Source organism: Oncorhynchus nerka, linkage group LG11 (assembly GCF_034236695.1).
Source record: "Oncorhynchus nerka isolate Pitt River linkage group LG11, Oner_Uvic_2.0, whole genome shotgun sequence".
Classification (NCBI taxonomy): Eukaryota; Metazoa; Chordata; class Actinopteri; order Salmoniformes; family Salmonidae; genus Oncorhynchus; species Oncorhynchus nerka.
The window spans coordinates 9,246,958-9,271,041 of NC_088406.1; the positions used below are offsets into that span (position 1 = coordinate 9,246,958).

Genomic DNA, 24,084 nt, shown 5'->3' on the forward strand with positions numbered 1-24,084 from the left:
ATAGTTATATATCATATTATAGATCATATTATAGTTATAGATCATATTATAGTTATAGATCATATTATAGTTATAGATCATATTATAGTTATATATCATATTATAGTTATAGATCATATTATAGATCAGATTATTGTTATAGATCATATTATAGATCATATTATAGTTATAGATCATATTATAGATCATATTATAGTTATAGATCATATTATAGTTATAGATCATATTATAGATCATATTATAGTTATAGATCATATTATAGATCATATTATAGTTATAGATCATATTATAGATCATATTATAGTTATAGATCATATTATAGTTATAGATCATATTATAGTTATATATCATATTATAGATCATATTATAGTTATAGATCATATTATAGTTATAGATCATATTATTGGTATAGATCATATTATAGATCATATTATAGTTATAGATCATATTATAGTTATAGATCATATTAGATCATATTATAGTTATAGATCATATTATAGTTATAGATCATATTATAGATCATATTACAGTTATAGATCATATTATAGATCATATTATAGTTATAGATCATATTATAGTTATAGATCATATTATTGTTATAGATCATATTATAGATCATATTAGAGTTATAGATCATATTATAGTTATAGATCATATTAGAGTTATAGATCATATTATAGTTATAGATCATATTATAGTTATAGATCATATTATAGTTATAGATCATATTATAGATCATATTACAGTTATAGATCATATTATAGATCATATTATAGTTATAGATCATATTATAGTTATAGATCATATTATAGTTATAGATCATATTATAGTTATAGATCATATTATAGATCATATTATAGTTATCGATCATATTATAGATCATATTATAGTTATAGATCATATTATAGATCATATTATAGTTATAGATCATATTATAGATCAGATTATAGTTATCGATCATATTATAGTTATAGATCATATTATAGATCATATTATAGTTATAGATCATATTATAGATCAGATTATAGTTATCGATCATATTATAGTTATAGATCATATTATAGATCATATTATAGTTATAGATCATATTATAGATCATATTATAGTTATAGATCATATTATAGATCATATTATAGTTATAGATCATATTATAGTTATAGATCATATTATAGTTATATATCATATTATAGATCAGATTATAGTTATCGATCATATTATAGTTATAGATCATATTATAGATCATATTATAGTTATAGATCATATTATAGATCATATTATAGTTATAGATCATATTATAGATCATATTATAGTTATAGATCATATTATAGTTATATATCATATTATAGTTATAGATCATATTATAGTTATAGATCATATTATAGATCATATTATAGATCATATTATAGTTATAGATCATATTATAGATCATATTATAGTTATAGATCATATTATAGTTATATATCATATTATAGATCATATTATAGTTATAGATCATATTATAGTTATAGATCATATTATAGATCATATTATAGTTATAGATCATATTATAGTTATAGATCATATTATAGTTATAGATCATATTATAGATCATATTATAGTTATAGATCATATTATAGTTATAGATCGTATTATAGTTATAGATCATATTATAGTTATAGATCATATTATAGATCATATTATAGTTATAGATCATATTATAGATCATATTATAGTTATAGATCATATTATAGTTATAGATCATATTATAGTTATAGATCATATTATAGTTATAGATCATATTATAGATCATATTATAGTTATAGATCATATTATAGATCATATTATAGTTATAGATCATATTATAGATCATATTATAGTTATAGATCACATTATAGTTATAGATCATATTATAGATCATATTATAGTTATAGATCATATTATAGATCATATTATAGTTATAGATCATATTATAGTTATAGATCATATTATAGTTATAGATCATACTATAGTTATAGATCATATTATAGTTATAGATCATATTATAGATCATATTATAGTTATAGATCATATTATAGATCATATTATAGTTATAGATCATATTATAGATCATATTATAGTTATAGATCATATTATAGATCATATTATAGATCATATTATAGTTATAGATCATATTATAGATCATATTATAGTTATAGATCATATTATAGATCAGATTATAGTTATAAATCACATTATAGTTATAGATCATATTATAGATCATATTATAGTTATAGATCATATTATAGTTATAGATCATATTATAGATCAGATTATAGTTATAAATCACATTATAGTTATAGATCATATTATAGTTATAGATCATATTATAGTTATAGATCATATTATAGATCGTATTATAGTTATAGATCATATTATAGATCAGATTATAGTTATAGATCATATTATAGATCAGATTATAGTTATAAATCACATTATAGTTATAGATCATATTATAGATCGTATTATAGTTATAGATCATATTATAGATCATATTATAGTTATAGATCATATTATAGTTATCGATCATATTATAGTTATAGATCATATTATAGATCATATTATAGTTATAGATCATATTATAGTTATAGATCATATTATAGTTATAGATCATATTATAGTTATAGATCATATTATAGATCATATTATAGTTATAGATCATATTATAGATCATATTATAGTTATAGATCATATTATAGATCATATTATAGTTATAGATCACATTATAGTTATAGATCATATTATAGATCATATTATAGTTATAGATCATATTATAGATCATATTATAGTTATAGATCATATTATAGTTATAGATCATATTATAGTTATAGATCATACTATAGTTATAGATCATATTATAGTTATAGATCATATTATAGATCATATTATAGTTATAGATCATATTATAGATCATATTATAGTTATAGATCATATTATAGTTATAGATCATATTATAGATCATATTATAGTTATAGATCATATTATAGATCATATTATAGTTATAGATCATATTATAGATCATATTATAGTTATAGATCATATTATAGATCATATTATAGATCATATTATAGTTATAGATCATATTATAGATCATATTATAGTTATAGATCATATTATAGTTATAGATCATATTATAGATCAGATTATAGTTACTAAATGTATTATAGTTATAGATCATATTATAGATCATACATAGTTATAGATCATATTATATTATAGTTTATAGATCAGATTATAGTTATAAATCACATTATAGTTATAGATCATATTATAGTTATAGATCATATTATAGTTATAGATCATATTATAGATCGTATTATAGTTATAGATCATATTATAGATCAGATTATAGTTATAGATCATATTATAGATCAGATTATAGTTATAAATCACATTATAGTTATAGATCATATTATAGTTATAGATCATATTATAGATCAGATTATAGTTATAGATCATATTATAGTTATAGATCATATTATAGTTATAGATCATATTATAGATTACATTTACATTTAAGTCATTTAGTCACTTATCCAGAGCGACTTACAAATTATTATAGATCATATTATAGATCATATTATAGTTATAGATCATATTATAGATCAGATTATAGTTATAGATCATATTATAGATCATATTATAGTTATAGATCATATTATAGTTATAGATCATATTATAGATCATATTATAGTTATAGATCATATTATAGTTATAGATCATATTATAGATCATATTATAGTTATAGATCATATTATAGATCATATTATAGATCATATTATAGTTATAGATCATATTATAGATCATATTATAGTTATAGATCATATTATAGTTATAGATCATATTATAGATCATATTATAGTTATAGATCATATTATAGATCATATTATAGTTATAGATCATATTATAGATCATATTATAGTTATAGATCATATTATAGTTATAGATCATATTATAGTTATAGATCATATTATAGTTATAGATCATATTATAGTTATAGATCATATTATAGTTATAGATCATATTATAGATCATATTATAGTTATAGATCATATTATAGATCATATTATAGATCATATTATAGATCATATTATAGTTATAGATCATACTATAGTTATAGATCATATTATAGTTATAGATCATATTATAGTTATAGATCATATTATAGTTATAGATCATATTATAGATCATATTATAGTTATAGATCATATTATAGATCATATTATAGATCATATTATAGATCATATTATAGTTATAGATCATATTATAGATCATATTATAGATCATATTATAGTTATAGATCATACTATAGTTATAGATCATATTATAGTTATAGATCATATTATAGATCATATTATAGTTATAGATCATATTATAGATCATATTATAGATCATATTTTAGTTATAGATCATATTATAGATCATATTATAGATCATATTATAGTTATAGATCATATTATAGTTATAGATCATACTATAGTTATAGATCATATTATAGTTATAGATCATATTATAGTTATAGATCATATTATAGTTATAGATCATATTATAGATCATATTATAGTTATAGATCATATTATAGATCATATTATAGATCATATTATAGATCATATTATAGTTATAGATCATACTATAGTTATAGATCATATTATAGTTATAGATCATATTATAGTTATAGATCATATTATAGATCATATTATAGTTATAGATCATATTATAGATCATATTATAGATCATATTATAGTTATAGATCATATTATAGATCATATTATAGATCATATTATAGTTATAGATCATACTATAGTTATAGATCATATTATAGTTATAGATCATATTATAGTTATAGATCATACTATAGTTATAGATCATATTATAGTTATAGATCATATTATAGATCATATTATAGTTATAGATCATATTATAGTTATAGATCATATTATAGATCATATTATAGTTATAGATCAGATTATAGTTATAGATCATATTATAGTTATAGATCATATTATAGATCAGATTATAGTTATAGATCATATTATAGATCAGATTATAGTTATAGATCATATTATAGTTATAGATCATATTATAGATCATATTATAGTTATAGATCAGATTATAGTTATAGATCATATTATAGATTATATTATAGTTATAGATCATATTATAGTTATAGATCATATTATAGTTATAGATCATATTATATAGATTATAGTTATAAATCATTATAGTTATAGATCATATTATAATTATAGATCATATTATAGATCGTATTATAGTTATAGATCATATTATAGTTATAGATCTTATTATAGTTATAGATCATATTATAGATCATATTATAGTTATAGATCATATTATAGATCATATTATAGTTATAGATCATATTATAGTTATAGATCATATTATAGTTATAGATCATATTATAGATCAGATTATAGTTATAAATCACATTATAGTTATAGATCATATTATAGATCATATTATAGTTATAGATCATATTATAGTTATAGATCATGTTATAGATCATACTATAGTATATAGATCATATTATAGTTATAGATCATATTATAGATCATACTATAGTATATAGATCATATTATAGTTATAGATCATATTATAGTTATAGATCATATTATAGATCATATTATAGTTATAGATCAGATTATAGTTATAGATCATATTATAGATTATATTATAGTTATAGATCATATTATAATTATAGATCATATTATAGTTATAGATAATTTGATAGTGTATAGATCATATTATAGTTGTAGATCATATTATAGTTATAGATCATATTATAGTTATAGATCATATTATAGATCAGATTATAGTTATAGATCTTATTATAGTTATAGATCTTATTATAGTTATAGATCAGATTATAGTTATAGATCATATTATAGATCACATTCTAGTTATAGATCATATTATAGATCATATTATAGATATAGATCATATTATAGATCATATTATAGTTATAGATCATATTATAGTTATAGATCATATTATAGTTATAGCTCATATTATAGATCACATTCTAGTTATAGATCATATTATAGATCATATTATAGATATAGATCATATTATAGATCATATTATAGTTATAGATCATATTATAGATCACATTCTAGGTATAGATCATATTATAGATCATATTATAGTTATAGATCATATTATAGATCATATTATAGATATAGATCATATTATTGATCATATTATAGTTATAGATCATATTATAGTTATAGATCATATTATAGATCATATTATAGTTATAGATCATATTATAGTTATAGATCATATTATAGTTATAGCTCATATTATAGATCAGATTATTGTTATAGATCATATTATAGTTAATGATCATATTATAGTTATAGATCAAATTATTGTTATAGATCATATTATAGATCATATTATAGTTATAGATCATATTATAGTATATAGATCATATTATAGATCATATTATAGTTATAGATCATATTATAGATCATATTATAGTTATAGATCATATTATAGTTATAGATCAAATTATTGTTATAGATCATATTATAGTATATAGATCATATTATAGATCATATTATAGTTATAGATCATTTTATAGTTATAGATCATATTATAGATCATATTATAGTTATAGATCATATTATAGTTATAGATAATTTGATAGTGTATAGATCATATTATAGTTGTAGATCATATTATAATTATAGATCATATTATAGTTATAGATCATATTATAGATCATATTATAGTTATAGATAATTTGATAGTGTATAGATCATATTATAGTTGTAGATCATATTATATTATAGATCATATTATAGTTATAGATCATATTATAGTTATAGATCATACTATAGATCATATTATAACTATAAATCATATTATAATTATAGATCATTTTATAGTGTATAGATCATATTATAGTTATAGACATTATTATAGATCATATTATAATTACAGATCGCCTCCCGTAGTCTGTTCTGGACTTGGGGACTGTGAAGAGACCTCTGGTGGCATGTCTTGTGGGGTAGAGATTGACATGCATATGATTAATGTTTGCTCTCTGTGTACATATATGGGCCAGCCGTGCTGCCCGGTTCTGAGCCAATTGCAATTTCCTAAGTCCCTCTTTGCGGCACCTGACCACATGACTGAACAGTAGTCCAGGTGCGACAAAACTAGAATCTGTAGTACCTAGTGTTGTTAAGAAGGTAGAAACTAGGGCCTGTAGGACCTGCCTTGTTGATAGTGTTGTTAAGAAGGTAGAGCAGTGCTTTATTATGGACAGACTCCTCCCCATCTTAGCTACTGTTGTATCAATATGTTTTGATCATGACAGTTTACAATCCAAGGTTACTCCAAGCTGTTTAGTCACCTCACCTTGCTCAATTTCTACATTATTTCTTACAAAATTTAGTTGAGGTTTATGGTTTAGTGATTGATTTTTCCCAAATACATTGCTTTTGGTTTTGAATTATTTAGGACTAATTTATTCCTTGCCACCCATTCTGAAACTAACTGCAGCTCTTTGTTAAGTGTTGCAGTCATTTCAGTTACTGTAGTAGCTGACGTGTATAGTGTTGAGTTATCCGCATACATAGACAAACTGGCTTTACTCAAAGCATGTCATTAGTAAAGATTGAAAAAAGTAAGGAGCCTAGACAGCTGCCCTGGGGAATTCCTGACTCTACCTGGATTATGTTGGGAGGCTTCCATTAGACAGGTAACTCTTTATCCACAATATAGCAGGGGATGTAAAGCCATAACACATATTTTTCCAGCATCAGACTATGATTGATAATGTCAAAAGCTGCACTGAAGTCTAATAAAACAGTGCCCACAATCTTTTTATCATCAATTTCTCTCAGCCAATCATCAGTCATTTGTGTAAGTGCTGTGCTTGTTGAATTTCCTTCCTTATAAGTGTGCTGAATGTCAGTTGTCAATTTGTTTACTGTAAAATAGCAATGTGGTCAAACACAATTTTTTACAAAACTTTCCAAGGGGTTGGTAAAAGTTGGCTACTTGAGTCAGTAAAGGAGGATTTACTATTCTTAGGTAGCGGAATGACTTCAGCTTCCCTCCAGGCCTGAGGACACACACTTTCTAGTAGGCTTAAATTGAAGATATGGCAAATAGGAGTGGTAATATCGTCCGTTGTCGTCCTTAGACATTTTCCACCCAAGTTGTCCGATCCCAGTGGCTTGTCAATGTTCAAAATTACAATTCCTGTCTTTCATAATTTGGTCAGATATACTTGGATGTGTAGGGTCAGCGTCTGTTGCTGGCATGTCATGCCTACGTTTTCTAATCTTGCCAATGAAAAAATGATTAATTAAAGTAGTCCACTACAGAGGACATTTATAAACATCCTGTTGTCCACTACAGAGGACATTTAATAACATCCTGTTGTCCACTACAGAGGACATTTAATAACATATTGTTGTCCACTACAGAAGACATTTAATAACATCCTGTTGTCCACTACAGAGGACATTTAATAACATATTGTTGTCCACTACAGAGGACATTTAATAACATATTGTTGTCCACTACAGAGGACATTTATAAACATCCTGTTGTCCACTACAGAGGACATTTAATAACATCCTGTTGTCCACTACAGAGGACATTTAATAACATATTGTTGTCCACTACAGAAGACATTTAATAACATCCTGTTGTCCACTACAGAGGACATTTAATAACATATTGTTGTCCACTACAGAGGACATTTAATAACATATTGTTGTCCACTACAGAGGACATTTAATAACATATTGTTGTCCACTACAGAGGACATTTAATAACATCCTGTTGTCCACTACAGAGGACATTTAATAACATCCTGTTGTCCACTACAGAGGACATTTAACAACATATTGTTATCCACTACAGAGGACATTTAATAAGATATTGTTGTCCACTACAGAGGACATTTAATAACATCCTGATGTCCACTACAGAGGACATTTAATAACATCCTGTTGTCCACTACAGAGGACATTTAATAACATCCTGATGTCCACTACAGAGGACATTTAATAACATCCTGTTGTCCACTACAGAGGACATTTAATAACATCCTGTTGTCCACTACAGAGGACATTTAATAACATCCTGTTGTCCACTACAGAGGACATTTAATAACATCCTGTTGTCCACTACAGAGGACATTTAATAACATCCTGATGTCCACTACAGAGGACATTTATAAACATCCTGATGTCCACTACAGAGGACATTTAATAACATCCTGTTGTCCACTACAGAGGACATTTAATAACATCCTGTTGTCCACTACAGAGGACATTTAATAACATCCTGATGTCCACTACAGAGGACATTTATTAACAAGCTCTCACGATTACACACACTTACCATAAAATGTGCTAATTGTGATGGTAGCCATTTGAAGAACCAAAAATAAACAACTATCAAGGTGACACCCCCACACACACGACATCGTTGAAAAGCCCAGAATGTCCTGTTAAAGGTACAACAGGACCTAACACAGCGGCACGCAATGGCCTTTAGAGACACGGTCCAAAAACACATTTTCTTTTAGAGAGGTGAAACATAGATAGCAGGGGTCTCAGGAATATATAGCAGTATGTGTTATATGATAAGATCATAAACGTCAGGTATTGACTTTAGAGAGGGAGAGAGAGAGAGAGAGAGAGAGGGAGAGAGAGAGAGAGAGGGAGAGAGAGAGAGAGAGAGAGAGAGAGCTAGGTCCCAAGGTGCCCTTGCTCTGAACCTCACTCTGCTAGGCTATGTTCCAAATCAACCCCTAGACACTCCTGTAGATCTGAAATTACTGGATTAAGTTTAAGGGCTACAGCAGAGTCCCCCCAGCCTAAACCTATTGTTACGGATACAGTTATCCTGTGTGTGTGTTTCTTTTCTCTCCTTCTCCCCTCACAGGTGAAAATCATCACTCCCCAATCAGTCAACAATCAATCATCAATCAGTAGACACACCTCCTATTTCCTACCCTATCACAGTTCCTTCCCCATGGTTTAAAAACCCCATCATTTGTTTGTTCTAGAGCTCAATCTCTAGCTCAATCTCTCTGTAAATGCCATGTCTGTAGGTCTCTGTGTTTAACTCTCGCTTTGTGTCTTAACCTCTCTTTTGTTTAAGCACCTCCATAGCACTTTGTCATCACCTGTGAGTATTGTTTTTGGTTATGGTGTTTGTTTGTTGCTGGTGGGAAAAGGGGGAAACCAAGACAAGTCGCCCATGGGCATACACTACCCGTAGGTGAACTTTGTTAAATACACTAGTTAGAACTGGGCGGACCACCCACTGTATTTTTGGTTAGTTAGTTAGCTGTTGTTAAAGTAGGCTAGTCTAGCTTAGGGGTGTTTTTGAATACTTATTGTTTCTTTCCTTGGGTCCAGCTCAGCCCCTTTTCCTGCTCCCCCCATTACCGTGTGTTTATAAATAAACCTGGAGTTTGACGGTAGATTTCTGTTGTCGTGGTTATTTCGTTCACACTTTTACTTTGTCACAATAATAATTTGCATGAGTTATGTTACGGGTCTCATTACCATCCCCCCTAGACTGTCGGGCCAAAAGGGATTCGTAACACCTATACAAAATAAACGTATTGAAATGTTCTGTATGTCGCAGATATAAATATAGTAAATATAGCTGAATCCCCCTCTACAAAACACATTTACATCTGCTACGATCAATCCCCCTCTACACAATACATTTACATCTGCTATGATCAATCTGATTTATACCCTTCTCATAATAATTATGTCTTTACCTGGTTCTAACAGAGACCATTTGGTTGTAATCTGGGTATATGACAATGTCTTCTCAACCAAAAAATGCCAAATACTGTCCAGTGTTTCTCCCCCTAGACTCCCAGAGGCCTAGCTAGACCTCCCCTCCCCCTGTTCCACAGTACTGGGTATGTGTAGCTCTATGGTACCAGACTACACTACACTACACTAGACCTCCCCCCTCCCCTCCCCTGTTCCACAGTACTGGGTATGTTTAGCTCTATGGTACCAGACTACACTACACTACACTAGACCTCCCCCCTCCCCTCCCCTGTTCCACAGTACTGGGTATGTTTAGCTCTATGGTACCAGACTACACTACACTAGACCTCCCCCCCGACTCCCCCTGTTCCACAGTACTGGGTATGTGTAGCTCTATGGTACCAGACTACACTACACTACACTAGACCTCCCCCTCCCCTCCCCTGTTCCACAGTACTGGGTATGTGTAGCTCTATGGTACCAGACTACACTACACTACACTAGACCTCCCCCGACTCCCCCTGTTCCACAGTACTGGGTATGTGTAGTTCTATGGTACCAGACTACACTACACTACACTAGACCTCCCCTCGACTCCCCTGTTCCACAGTACTGGGTATGTGTAGCTCTATGGTACCAGACTACACTACACTACACCTCCCCCCTCGACTCCCCCTGTTCCACAGTACTGGGTATGTGTAGCTCTATGGTACCAGACTACACTACACTACACCTCCCCATCTCGACTCCCCCTGTTCCACAGTACTGGGTATGTGTAGCTCTATGGTACCAGACTACACTACACTACACTAGACCTCCCCATCTCGACTCCCTCTGTTCCACAGTACTGGGTATGTGTAGCTCTATGGTACCAGACTACACTACACTACACCTCCCCATCTCGACTCCCCCTGTTCCACAGTACTGGGTATGTGTAGCTCTATGGTACCAGACTACACTACACTACACCTCCCCATCTCGACTCCCCCTGTTCCACAGTACTGGGTATGTGTAGCTCTATGGTACCAGACTACACTACACTACACTACACCTCCCCATCTCGACTCCCCCTGTTCCACAGTACTGGGTATGTGTAGCTCTATGGTACCAGACTACACTACACTAGACCTACCCCCCTCGACTCCCCCTGTTCCACAGTACTGGGTATGTGTAGCTCTATGGTACCAGACTACACTACACTACACCTCCCCATCTCGACTCCCCCTGTTCCACAGTACTGGGTATGTGTAGCTCTATGGTACCAGACTACACTACACTACACCTCCCCATCTCGACTCCCCCTGTTCCACAGTACTGGGTATGTGTAGCTCTATGGTACCAGACTACACTACACTACACCTCCCCATCTCGACTCCCCCTGTTCCACAGTACTGGGTATGTGTAGCTCTATGGTACCAGACTACACTACACTAGACCTACCCCCCTCGACTCCCCCTGTTCCACAGTACTGGGTATGTGTAGCTCTATGGTACCAGACTACACTACACCTCCCCATCTCGACTCCCCCTGTTCCACAGTACTGGGTATGTGTAGCTCTATGGTACCAGACTACACTACACTACACCTCCCCCCCTCGACTCCCCCTGTTCCACAGTACTGGGTATGTGTAGCTCTATGGTACCAGACTACACTACACTAGAGCCAGACTAAACTAGGCCAGATAAAAACCAGACCAGACCACACCAGACTAGACCAGATCACATTAGACCAGACTAAACCAGATGAACAAAGACCACACTAGACTAAACCAGACCAGACCCAGACTAAACCAGACCAGACCCAGACTAGACTAAACCAGACCAGACCCAGACTAGACTAAACCAGACCAGACCCAGACTAGACTAATAGAGACATTACAGATTACACCATCATGTTTTTTATTGACAACACTATTGTTTAAAAAATAATTGACAACACAATTTGTTTTTTATTGACAACAGTGAGTGAACAATTACTCCATAATGCCTGGCTGTATTCACCAGCATTAACCACCAGGCTATTAGATGGCTGAGGAGAGAAAGGCATCCAAGAGCATGTAACGGGGTGGTTATTTATGATAACGGTTTTGTAAAATCAGAGCAGCTCTCTGCTGCCACCTGGTGTTTAATGTATAATAATTTGTAACAGCCTAAACACAGTACTGTGTATAAACTCTGGGTAAAAAAACAAACACAATCCAAAGGTTCTACAGTCTGAACCTTAGGTAATGACCTAAATTGGTATTATAAACTGTGTAGTTTGAGTCCTGCATGCTGATTGGCTGACAGCCGTGGTATATCAGACCATATACCACGGGTATGAAAAAACATGTATTTTTACTGCTTTAATTACGTTGGTAACCAGTTTAGAACAGCAACAAGGCACATCGGGGGTGCGTTGCGGTTTTGCCTAAGAACAGCCCTTAGCCGTGGTATATTGGCCACATACCACACCCCCTCGAGCCTTATTGCTTAAATATACCACAGGTATGATGCAAAACTACTTGTTTACCGTTCTGTGTATGCTGGTAACCAGTTTATAAGTGCCAAAAGACACCTCAGGGTTTGTGGTATATGGCTAATATACCACGGCTAATAGATGTATGCAGGCACTCTGTGTTGCGTCGTGCTTAAGAACAGACGTTTGCTGTGGTATATGGTTAATATACCACGGCTAATAGATGTATGCAGGCACTCTGCGTTGCGTCGTGCTTAAGAACAGACGTTAGCCGTGGTTTATGGTTAATATACCACGGCTAATAGATGTATGCAGGCATTCTGCGTTGCGTCGTGCTTAAGAACAGACGTTAGCCGTGGTATATGGTTAATATATCACGGCTAATAGATGTATGCAGGCACTCTGCGTTGCGTCGTGCTTAAGAACAGACGTTAGTTGTGGTATATGGCTAATATACCACGGCTAATAGATGTATGCAGGCACTCTGCGTTGCGTCGTGCTTAAGAACAGACGTTAGCTGTGGTATATGGCTAATATACCACGGCTAATAGATGTATGCAGGCACTCTGCGTTGCGTCGTGCTTAAGAACAGATGTTTGCTGTGGTATATTAGCCATATACCACACCCCCTTGGGCCGTATTGCTTAAATATATACTATTTAGTGATGCTAATAAAAGATAGTTGGTATACATTTCACCTCAGCAGGTGAAACATGTCTTCTGTTATATTGAGTATTATTTATAGACATACATTTGATTTAACACTTCCTGAACTCTCCAGGGGAGAAGTGTATTGTAAGTGTGTCCCAAATGGCATCCTATTCCCTGTATAGAGCACTACTTTTGACCAGAGCCCTATAGGCCCTAAATGGCATCCTATTCCCTGTATAGAGCACTACTTTTGACCAGAGCCCTATAGGCCCTAAATGGCATCCTATTCCCTGTATAGAGCACTACTTTTGACCAGAGCCCTATAGGCCCTAAATGGCATCCTATTCCCTGTATAGAGCACTACTTTTGACCAGAGCCCTATAGGCCCTGTTCAAGAGTAGTACACCATATCGGGAATAGTATGTAATTTGGGATGGAACCTGGGGTGTGTGCAACTGTTGCAGGAGAGACACAAAAGGCACGTCCAGAATTGGCCAATAAAGATCGAATTGACATTATTGTACCGACCAGGCAGGGCTACCAAGTGCAGCAGGAGAATAAAAACAACGCTGACAGCTACACCCCCCCCCCCTCCTCTAGTACCACCATCCACTTTAAAAGGAAAGAGGAAACAACATTTCTGTAACACTGGGACATATTCATCAAAGGTTTATGTGAGCAGGACATCAGACCTACTAAAGACATGGTTGTTAATGGATTAGTCTACTTCATCTTTTGAACTGTTGTTAAGTGAGAGAACTTCATAAATAGTATTTTATAATATCATTAAAAAAAAATTTAAAACTGGAAAAACAGTCATTAGATACAAATTCATACAACAGACATAATAGAAAAGGAAGACATGGACAAACAAACCAATAATATTCACATAATGCCTTGACCTTTATGTATTAATACAACAGTTCACTGTGTCTCGACTCTTTCCCAAGATTCCCAGGTTTTCCTGAGAAACCCCGGTAGGAAGATTCCCGTAATCATAAATGAAGAAGCAGGAAATCAGAAATCTTACAAACAGGATTTCTGGAAAAAACAGGGAATTTTTGTGAACGATTCCAAAAATGCAACCCTAACCCCACTAACCCCCATGAACCCCCCCCCCCCTGTGTCTATCCATCAATCACCAACAGGTACAGCTGACGCCGGCCGCTAGTATTAGAATCACAGTCAGGGCGACCAGGAGTCCCAGAGCCACAATGGACGCCGTGACGGCCCAGATGTAGGTGCCTTTGGAGAAGTCAACCAATGGGGTCCTCATGGCCAGCCTGACCCTGCGAGCCTTCTGGTGGTTCTGGGGTGGATACCGCGGCATGTTGACCCGCTCCATGCCCAGGGACTTGACCAGACACGCCCGATGGTGGCTGAACTGGTCAAAGCTGTGTTTTCCATGATACCTGCCTGTTCCACTCTGACCTGTGGGGGGGGGCAGTAAGGGTTAGAAACATTAAATGTTATGACGTTCATGCAGCGTTTCCCAGAAATCTCAGTGGGAAGATTCCCCAAAATCAGGAAGGAAGCAGCAGGAAATCCAGAATCCTCCAACCAGGATTTTTGAAAAAAGTTATTGGAATTTTAGTGGAAAATCAGCGATGCACAATGTTAGTTAGCGTATGTTGCTTTCCATTCCAGCAAACCTCTTCTATGTGACATTATATGTGAAAGCAGTTTTGGTGGTTCTAGATCTTGATCAGTGCTTTAACAAGAGGTAAACAATCAAAGCTGAATTACAACTCGGCTGTCTGATTGGAATTAAATGATAGATTAAAAAGGAAGATTAGACAACCATACGTCGACCAAGCGTACGACGGCTCGCCAGCACCAAAGTCAGTGGCTCATCGTCATTACAGAGGATTGGGGGGTGGAAAGCCAAAAACCACAAACAGCAGTCAAGAGTTTGGCACCAACAAGGTGTTTAGTCACAGAGACAGACACACAAAGACAATGGACAATATTCTAAAGCCAAGGAAACCAGACACGTCTTTTGTTGAACGTACACTACCGTTCAACAGTTTGGGGTCACTTGGTAATGTTCTTGTTTTTGAAAGAAAAGCACAGTTTTTGTCCATTAAAATAATATCAAATTGATCAGAAATACAGTGTAGACATCGTTAATGTTGTAAATGACTGTTGTAGCTGGAAACGGCTGATTTTTAATGGAATATCTACATAGGCTTACAGAGGCCCATTATCAGCAACCATCACTCCTGTGTTCCAATGGCACGTTGTGTTAAACTAATCCAAGTACAGAGACCCATTATCAGCAACCATCACTCCTGTGTTCCAATGGCACGTTGTGTTAAACTAATCCAAGTACAGAGACCCATTATCAGCAACCATCACTCCTGTGTTCCAATGGCACGTTGTGTTAAACTAATCCAAGTACAGAGACCCATTATCAGCAACCATCACTCCTGTGTTCCAATGGCACGTTGTGTTAAACTAATCCAAGTACAGAGACCCATTATCAGCAACCATCACTCCTGTGTTCCAATGGCACGTTGTGTTAAACTAATCCAAGTACAGAGACCCATTATCAGCAACCATCACTCCTGTGTTCCAATGGCACGTTGTGTTAAACTAATCCAAGTACAGAGACCCATTATCAGCAACCATCACTCCTGTGTTCCAATGGCACGTTGTGTTAAACTAATCCAAGTACAGAGACCCATTATCAGCAACCATCACTCCTGTGTTCCAATGGCACGTTGTGTTAGCTAATCCAAGTACAGAGACCCATTATCAGCAACCATCACTCCTGTGTTCCAATGGCACGTTGTGTTAGCTAATCCAAGTACAGAGACCCATTATCAGCAACCATCACTCCTGTGTTCCAATGGCACGTTGTGTTAAACTAATCCAAGTACAGAGACCCATTATCAGCAACCATCACTCCTGTGTTCCAATGGCACGTTGTGTTAAACTAATCCAAGTACAGAGACCCATTATCAGCAACCATCACTCCTGTGTTCCAATGGCACGTTGTGTTAAACTAATCCAAGTACAGAGACCCATTATCAGCAACCATCACTCCTGTGTTCCAATGGCACGTTGTGTTAAACTAATCCAAGTACAGAGACCCATTATCAGCAACCATCACTCCTGTGTTCCAATGGCACGTTGTGTTAAACTAATCCAAGTACAGAGACCCATTATCAGCAACCATCACTCCTGTGTTCCAATGGCACGTTGTGTTAAACTAATCCAAGTACAGAGACCCATTATCAGCAACCATCACTCCTGTGTTCCAATGGCACGTTGTGTTAAACTAATCCAAGTACAGAGACCCATTATCAGCAACCATCACTCCTGTGTTCCAATGGCACGTTGTGTTAAACTAATCCAAGTACAGAGACCCATTATCAGCAACCATCACTCCTGTGTTCCAATGGCACGTTGTGTTAAACTAATCCAAGTACAGAGACCCATTATCAGCAACCATCACTCCTGTGTTCCAATGGCACGTTGTGTTAAACTAATCCAAGTACAGAGACCCATTATCAGCAACCATCACTCCTGTGTTCCAATGGCACGTTGTGTTAAACTAATCCAAGTACAGAGACCCATTATCAGCAACCATCACTCCTGTGTTCCAATGGCACGTTGTGTTAAACTAATCCAAGTACAGAGACCCATTATCAGCAACCATCACTCCTGTGTTCCAATGGCACGTTGTGTTAAACTAATCCAAGTACAGAGACCCATTATCAGCAACCATCACTCCTGTGTTCCAATGGCACGTTGTGTTAAACTAATCCAAGTACAGAGACCCATTATCAGCAACCATCACTCCTGTGTTCCAATGGCACGTTGTGTTAAACTAATCCAAGTACAGAGACCCATTATCAGCAACCATCACTCCTGTGTTCCAATGGCACGTTGTGTTAAACTAATCCAAGTACAGAGACCCATTATCAGCAACCATCACTCCTGTGTTCCAATGGCACGTTGTGTTAAACTAATCCAAGTACAGAGACCCATTATCAGCAACCATCACTCCTGTGTTCCAATGGCACGTTGTGTTAAACTAATCCAAGTACAGAGACCCATTATCAGCAACCATCACTCCTGTGTTCCAATGGCACGTTGTGTTAAACTAATCCAAGTACAGAGACCCATTATCAGCAACCATCACTCCTGTGTTCCAATGGCACGTTGTGTTAAACTAAACCAAGTACAGAGACCCATTATCAGCAACCATCACTCCTGTGTTCCAATGGCACGTTGTGTTAAACTAATCCAAGTACAGAGACCCATTATCAGCAACCATCACTCCTGTGTTCCAATGGCACGTTGTGTTAAACTAATCCAAGTACAGAGACCCATTATCAGCAACCATCACTCCTGTGTTCCAATGGCACGTTGTGTTAAACTAATCCAAGTTTATCATTTTAAAAGGATAATTGATTATTAGAAAACCCTTTTGCAATGATGTTAGCACAGCTGATAACTGTTGTTCTGATTAAAGAAGCAATAAAACTGGTCTTTAGACTTGTTGAGTATCTGGAGCATCAGCATTTGTGGGTTCGATTACAGGCTCAAAATGGCCAGAAACAAAGAAAACAAAGAAAATGTGCCGTTTCCAGCTACAATAGTCATTTACAACATTAACGATGTCTACACTGTATTTCTGATCAATTTGATGTTATTTTAATGGACATAAAATGTGCTTTTCTTTCAAAAACAAGGACATTTCTAAGTGACCCCAAACTTCTGAACGTTAGTGTACGTCGGCCAATGCAGGTACAGACTAGCGCCAGATTTGCCAGACCCTCCAACAGGTACAGACTAGCGCCAGATTTGCCAGACCCTCCAACAGGTACAGACTAGCGCCAGATTTGCCAGACCCTCCAACAGGTGCAGTTCAGGCCACCAGCAATTAGCAGGATGGCAGTCAAGGTGACCAAGAGACCGAAAGCAAAGACTGTGGCCGTCACGGCCCAGATGTAGGTTTTCCTAGAGAAGTCGACCAGTGGGGTCCTCATGGTCAGCCTGACCCTGCGAGCCTTCTGGCGGTTCTGGGGTGGATACCGCACCATGTTGACCTCCTCCATGCCCAGGGACTTGACCAGACACGCCCGATGGTGGCTGAACTGGTCAAAGGTGTGTTTCCCATGATACCTGCCTGTTCCACTCTGACCTGTGGGGTTCAGAGGTCACAGGGCTAGGGTGAAATTAGGGGAGTGGGGGGTCAGGGGTTCATGTGACTTGTTGTTAAGGATTAGTCGTTAGCTGCATGACGCTCTAGCAGTATTTCTCCGACTCAGTCCCAAGGACGTGCTACTCTCCAACTCAAGCTACCCTCCGACTCAGTCCCAAGGACGTGCTACTCTCCAACTCAGGCTACCCCCCGACTCAGTCCCAAGGACGTGCTACTCTCCAACTCAAGCTACCCTCTGACTCAGTCCCAAGGACGTGCTACTCTCCAACTCAGGCTACCCCCGACTCAGTCCCAAGGACGTGCTATTCTCCAACTCAAGCTACCCTCTGACTCAGTCCCAAGGACGTGCTACTCTCCAACTCAGGCTACCCCCGACTCAGTCCCAAGGACGTGCTATTCTCCAACTCAGGCTACCCCCCAACTCAGTCCCAAGGACGTGCTACTCTCCAACTCAGGCTACTCTCCTACTCAGTCCCACAGACGCGCTACCCTCCAACTCAGGCTACTCTCCTACTCAGTCCCACAGACGCGCTACCCTCCAACTCAGGCTACGCTCTGACTCAGTCCCAAGGATCTGCTACCCTCCAACTCAGGCTACCATCCAACTCGCGCTACCCTCCGACTCGCGCATCCCTTTCGACTTGCGCTACCCTCCAACTCAGTCCCAAGGATACGCTACCCTCCAACTCAGTCCCAAGGACACGCTACCCTCCAACTCAGTCCCAAGGATACGCTACCCTCCAACTCAGTCCCAAGGATACGCTACCCTCCAACTCAGTCCCAAGGATACGCTGCCCTCCAACTCAGTCCCAAGGATACGCTACCCTCCAACTCAGTCCCAAGGATACGCTACCCTCCAACTCAGTCCCAAGGATACGCTACCCTCCAACTCAGTCCCAAGGATACGCTACCCTCCAACTCAGTCCCAAGGATACGCTACCCTCCAACTCAGTCCCAAGGATACGCTGCCCTCCAACTCAGTCCCAAGGATATGCTACCCTCCAACTCAGTCCCAAGGATACGCTACCCTCCAACTCAGTCCCAAGGATACGCTACCCTCCAACTCAGTCCCAAGGATACGCTACCCTCCAACTCAGTCCCAAGGATACGCTACCCTCCAACTCAGTCCCAAGGATACGCTACCCTCCAACTCAGTCCCAAGGATACGCTGCCCTCCGACTCAGTCCCAAGGATACGCTGCCCTCCGACTCAGGCTACCCTCCGACTCAGGCTATCCTCCGACTCAGGCTACCCTCCGACTCAGGCTACCCTCCGACTCAGGCTACCCTCCGACTCAGGCTGCCCTCCGACTCAGGCTACCCTCCGACTCAGGCTACCCTCCAACTCAGTCCCAAGGATGCGCTGCCCTCCGACTCAGGCTACCCTCCGACTCAGGCTACCCTCCGACTCAGGCTATCCTCCGACTCAGGCTACCAACACCTCAGGTCCTGGACAAATGTGTGGTAGTGTTGGAATGAGGTTCTGTTACCATAGGCAACAAGTTAGTGAGGGCATTGGGGCAAAGGGTAAATTTAGACTCAGTCTGTCTGTCTACCTCAGGCAAGCCACCATTGGACTGCCGTAGGCATGACTATTGTAGTGGCAAGCTGTGGTTGGGCCCGGAAGTGGCTGCCATCAGTTAACCAGCATCGATCCAATACCGGCTAGCTTGCCAACCTAGGTCTGGCTAGGCAACATCCCAAAGACTTAGCGTACATGTAAAGTATCATAGAACACTTCTTACCTACACCCCCGAAGGGCAGAGAGTTGAGGGTGTAGTGCATCATAACGTCGTTGACTGTCACCCCGCCACTGGTAGTCTCAGCCAGCATTCGCTTTATCACCTTATGGACAGAAACAGAGAGAGGGATGTCTTTTATCACCTTGATGACAGAGACAGAGATGTCTTTTATCACCTTATGGACAGAGACAGAGAGAGGGATGTATTTTATCACCTTGATGACAGAGACAGAGATGTCTTTTATCACCTTGATGACAGAGACAGAGAGAGGGATGTCTTTTATCACCTTAATGACAGAGACAGAGAGAGGGATGTCTTTTATCACCTTAATGACAGAGACAGAGATAGGGATGTATTTTATCACCTTAATGACAGAGACAGAGATAGGGATGTATTTTATCACCTTATGGACAGAGACAGAGAGAGGGATGTCTTTTATCACCTTGATGACAGAGACAGGGATGTTTTTTATCACCTTATTGACAGACAGAGAGAGGGATGTCTTTTATCACCTTGATGACAGAGACAGAGAGAGGGATGTCTTTTATCACCTTAATGACAGAGAGAGGAATGTCTTTTATCACCTTAATGACAGAGAGAGGGATGTCTTATCACCTTAATGACAGAGGGAGGGATGTCTTATCACCTTAATGACAGAGAGAGAGATGTCTTATCACCTTAATGACAGAGAGAGGGATGTCTTATCACCTTAATGACAGAGACAGGGATGTCTTATCACCTTAATGACAGAGAGAGGGATGTCTTATCACCTTAATGATAGAGAGAGGGATGTCTTTTATCACCTTATTGACAGAGAGAGGGATGTCTTTTATCACCTTATTGACAGAGAGAGGGATGTCTTTTATCACCTTATTGACAGAGAGAGGGATGTCTTTTATCACCTTATTGACAGAGAGAGGGATGTCTTTTATCACCTTATTGACAGAGAGAGGGATGTCTTATCACCTTATTGACAGAGAGAGGGATGTCTTATCACCTTAATGACAGAGACAGGGATGTCTTTTATCACCTTATGGACAGAGAGAGGGATGTCTTATCACCTTATTGACAGAGAGAGGGATGTCTTATCACCTTAATGACAGAGAGAGGGATGTCTTTTATCAGCCCCCCATATATAAATACATACTGTACATACCAATATAAGTACAAATGTTGTTGCCCCAGTAACAGCTCACCTTCTTACAGTATAATCACATTTCACCAAGAGCTCACCTAAATGTGGCCCATGCCCAATCCCAAATCAACCCCGAAACCCACTTGTGGAGATCTGAGTGGATTTGACAGACGTCAGCAATCTCTTAATAGCTCCACCGTGTGAAGTTACACCATGTCGCTTTACTAATTCATTTATATAAGATCTCCAGATGAGCGTAAGGTCCCAGGGATTGATTTGGGATTCAGCCTTACTCACTGGCTCCCTTCAGACCTTCTTGTTGGAGGAGAAGACGTAGATCGCCAGGGGCTTCTCTCTCTCGCTGATGAAGTGGATGGCGTCATCTATGTCGCTGACGGTCACTATGGGCAACAGAGGGCCGAAGATCTCCTCCTGCATCAGCCTAGCATGGGGGGGCACGTCCTTCACCACCGTGGGGGCTGAGGGGTCAGAGGTCAGGGTTGTTGGCCAACCAAGCATAGTTCCCAAGTGTTTCAGAGGATTTCCAACTGCAACATTTCTGGAACTTTCCCAAAGTCCTCGGTATTCCAGAAATCCCAAGCTGGAGAAATCCCAAACTGGAGAAATCCCCAGTTGGAGAAATCCCAAACTGGAGAAATCCCCAGTTGGAGAAATCCCAAACTGGAGAAATCCCCAGTTGGAGAAATCCCAAACTGGAGAAATCCCCAGTTGGAGAAATCCCAAACTGGAGAAATCCCCAGTTGGAGAAATCCCAAACTAGAGAAATCCCCAGTTGGAGAAATCCCCAGTTGGAGAAATCCCCAGTTGGAGAAATACCAGTTGGAGAAATACCAGTTGGATAATGCCAATTGGTAAATTCTTAGTTGGAGGATTGCCAGTTGGGATATTCCTGGAATCAAGAGGGAATAAGCAGGGAGGCAATCCTTCAACTGGGGCGGCAGGGTAGCCTAGTGGTTAGAGCGTTGGACTAGTCACCGAAAGGTTGCAAGTTCGAATCCCCGAGCTGACAAGGTACAAATCTGTCGTTCTGCCCCTGAACAGCCAGTTAACCCACTGTTCCTAAGCAGTCATTGAAAATAAGAATTTGTTCTTAACTGACTTGCCTAGAGGTAAAAAAAATAAATAATAATAATTAAAAAAAAACTGGGAATCCTTCAACTGGGATATCTGGAAAACCTTGGAACTTTGGGAAATGTCCCTGGCATGTTGGAACGCGAGGTCAAATACACTACTATTACAACCCAAGTCAACTACAAATGTATCACCAAATATCTGTGAGCCCTTATCAGTCTGCATACCAATGTAGCGCTGTGATGAGTCACTCTGGCCCCCTAGCTCCGCTGTGTAGCCATCCAGTAGAGCCATTACGCGGTTGAAGTGGCGCTGGTTGATGATGCGGCCATAGTCAGGGGAGGATTTGGGGTCGGGCCCATAGAACTCCTTGGATTAAGGAAAACAATCTTTGCATTATTTTGTGATTCTTCAACCTGGGGTACATGCGGAAGTACTGTAAGGGGTCAGCACATTTATTTAAAAACTTTTACGCGGATTTGGTTTGGTTATAATTTGTGTATGAATATTGCTAGAAACAAAAGAATAAACACATTTACAATTACATACCTAAAAGTAGAACAGCGGAAAATGTTTCTTCTTTCAAGTCAACTCCTTATTATAAGCAAATTACACTCACTGGAGTATCTGACATAGGCTTTGAAAAAGCACCTGCGAGTATCAGCCCCAGCAGCTATCAGTCCCAGCAGCTATCAGCCCCAGCAGCTATCAGTCCCAGCAGCTATCAGTCCCAGCAGCTATCAGCCCCAGCAGCTATCAGTCCCAGCAGCTATCAGTCCCAGCAGCTATCAGTCGCAGCAGCTATCAGTCCCAGCAGCTATCAGTCCCAGCAGCTATCAGTCCCAGCAGCTATCAGTCGCAGCAGCTATCAAACCCAGCAGCTATCAGTCCCAGCAGCTATCAGTCGCAGCAGCTATCAGTCCCAGCAGCTATCAGCAGCTATCAGTCGCAGCAGCTATCACACCCAGCAGCTATCAGTCCCAGCAGCTATCAGTCGCAGCAGCTATCAGTCCCAGCAGCTATCAGTCAG

At 37.1% G+C, this 24,084-nt stretch overlaps 1 protein-coding gene across 3 annotated transcripts in view; it reads right to left on the reverse strand.

Moving 5' to 3' along the window:
- Window positions 1-15,034: 15,034 nt before the first annotated feature.
- The window catches only part of LOC135573941 (aldehyde dehydrogenase, dimeric NADP-preferring-like), a 28,850-nt gene continuing 19,800 nt past the window's right edge, over window positions 15,035-24,084 (reverse strand). For 2 of the 3 annotated variants that reach the window (XM_065024194.1, XM_065024193.1), the window contains 4 exons: window positions 23,282-23,423; window positions 22,275-22,441; window positions 20,831-20,930; window positions 18,620-19,065 (listed from right to left, as the gene is read on the reverse strand). In XM_065024194.1, the coding sequence (XP_064880266.1) occupies window positions 18,752-19,065; window positions 20,831-20,930; window positions 22,275-22,441; window positions 23,282-23,423 (723 nt within the window). In that variant the 3' untranslated portion in view covers window positions 18,620-18,751. Of the gene's footprint in view, window positions 15,342-18,619; window positions 19,066-20,830; window positions 20,931-22,274; window positions 22,442-23,281; window positions 23,424-24,084 lie in introns of those variants that run through there. The other variant, XM_065024195.1, reaches the window with a different exon arrangement.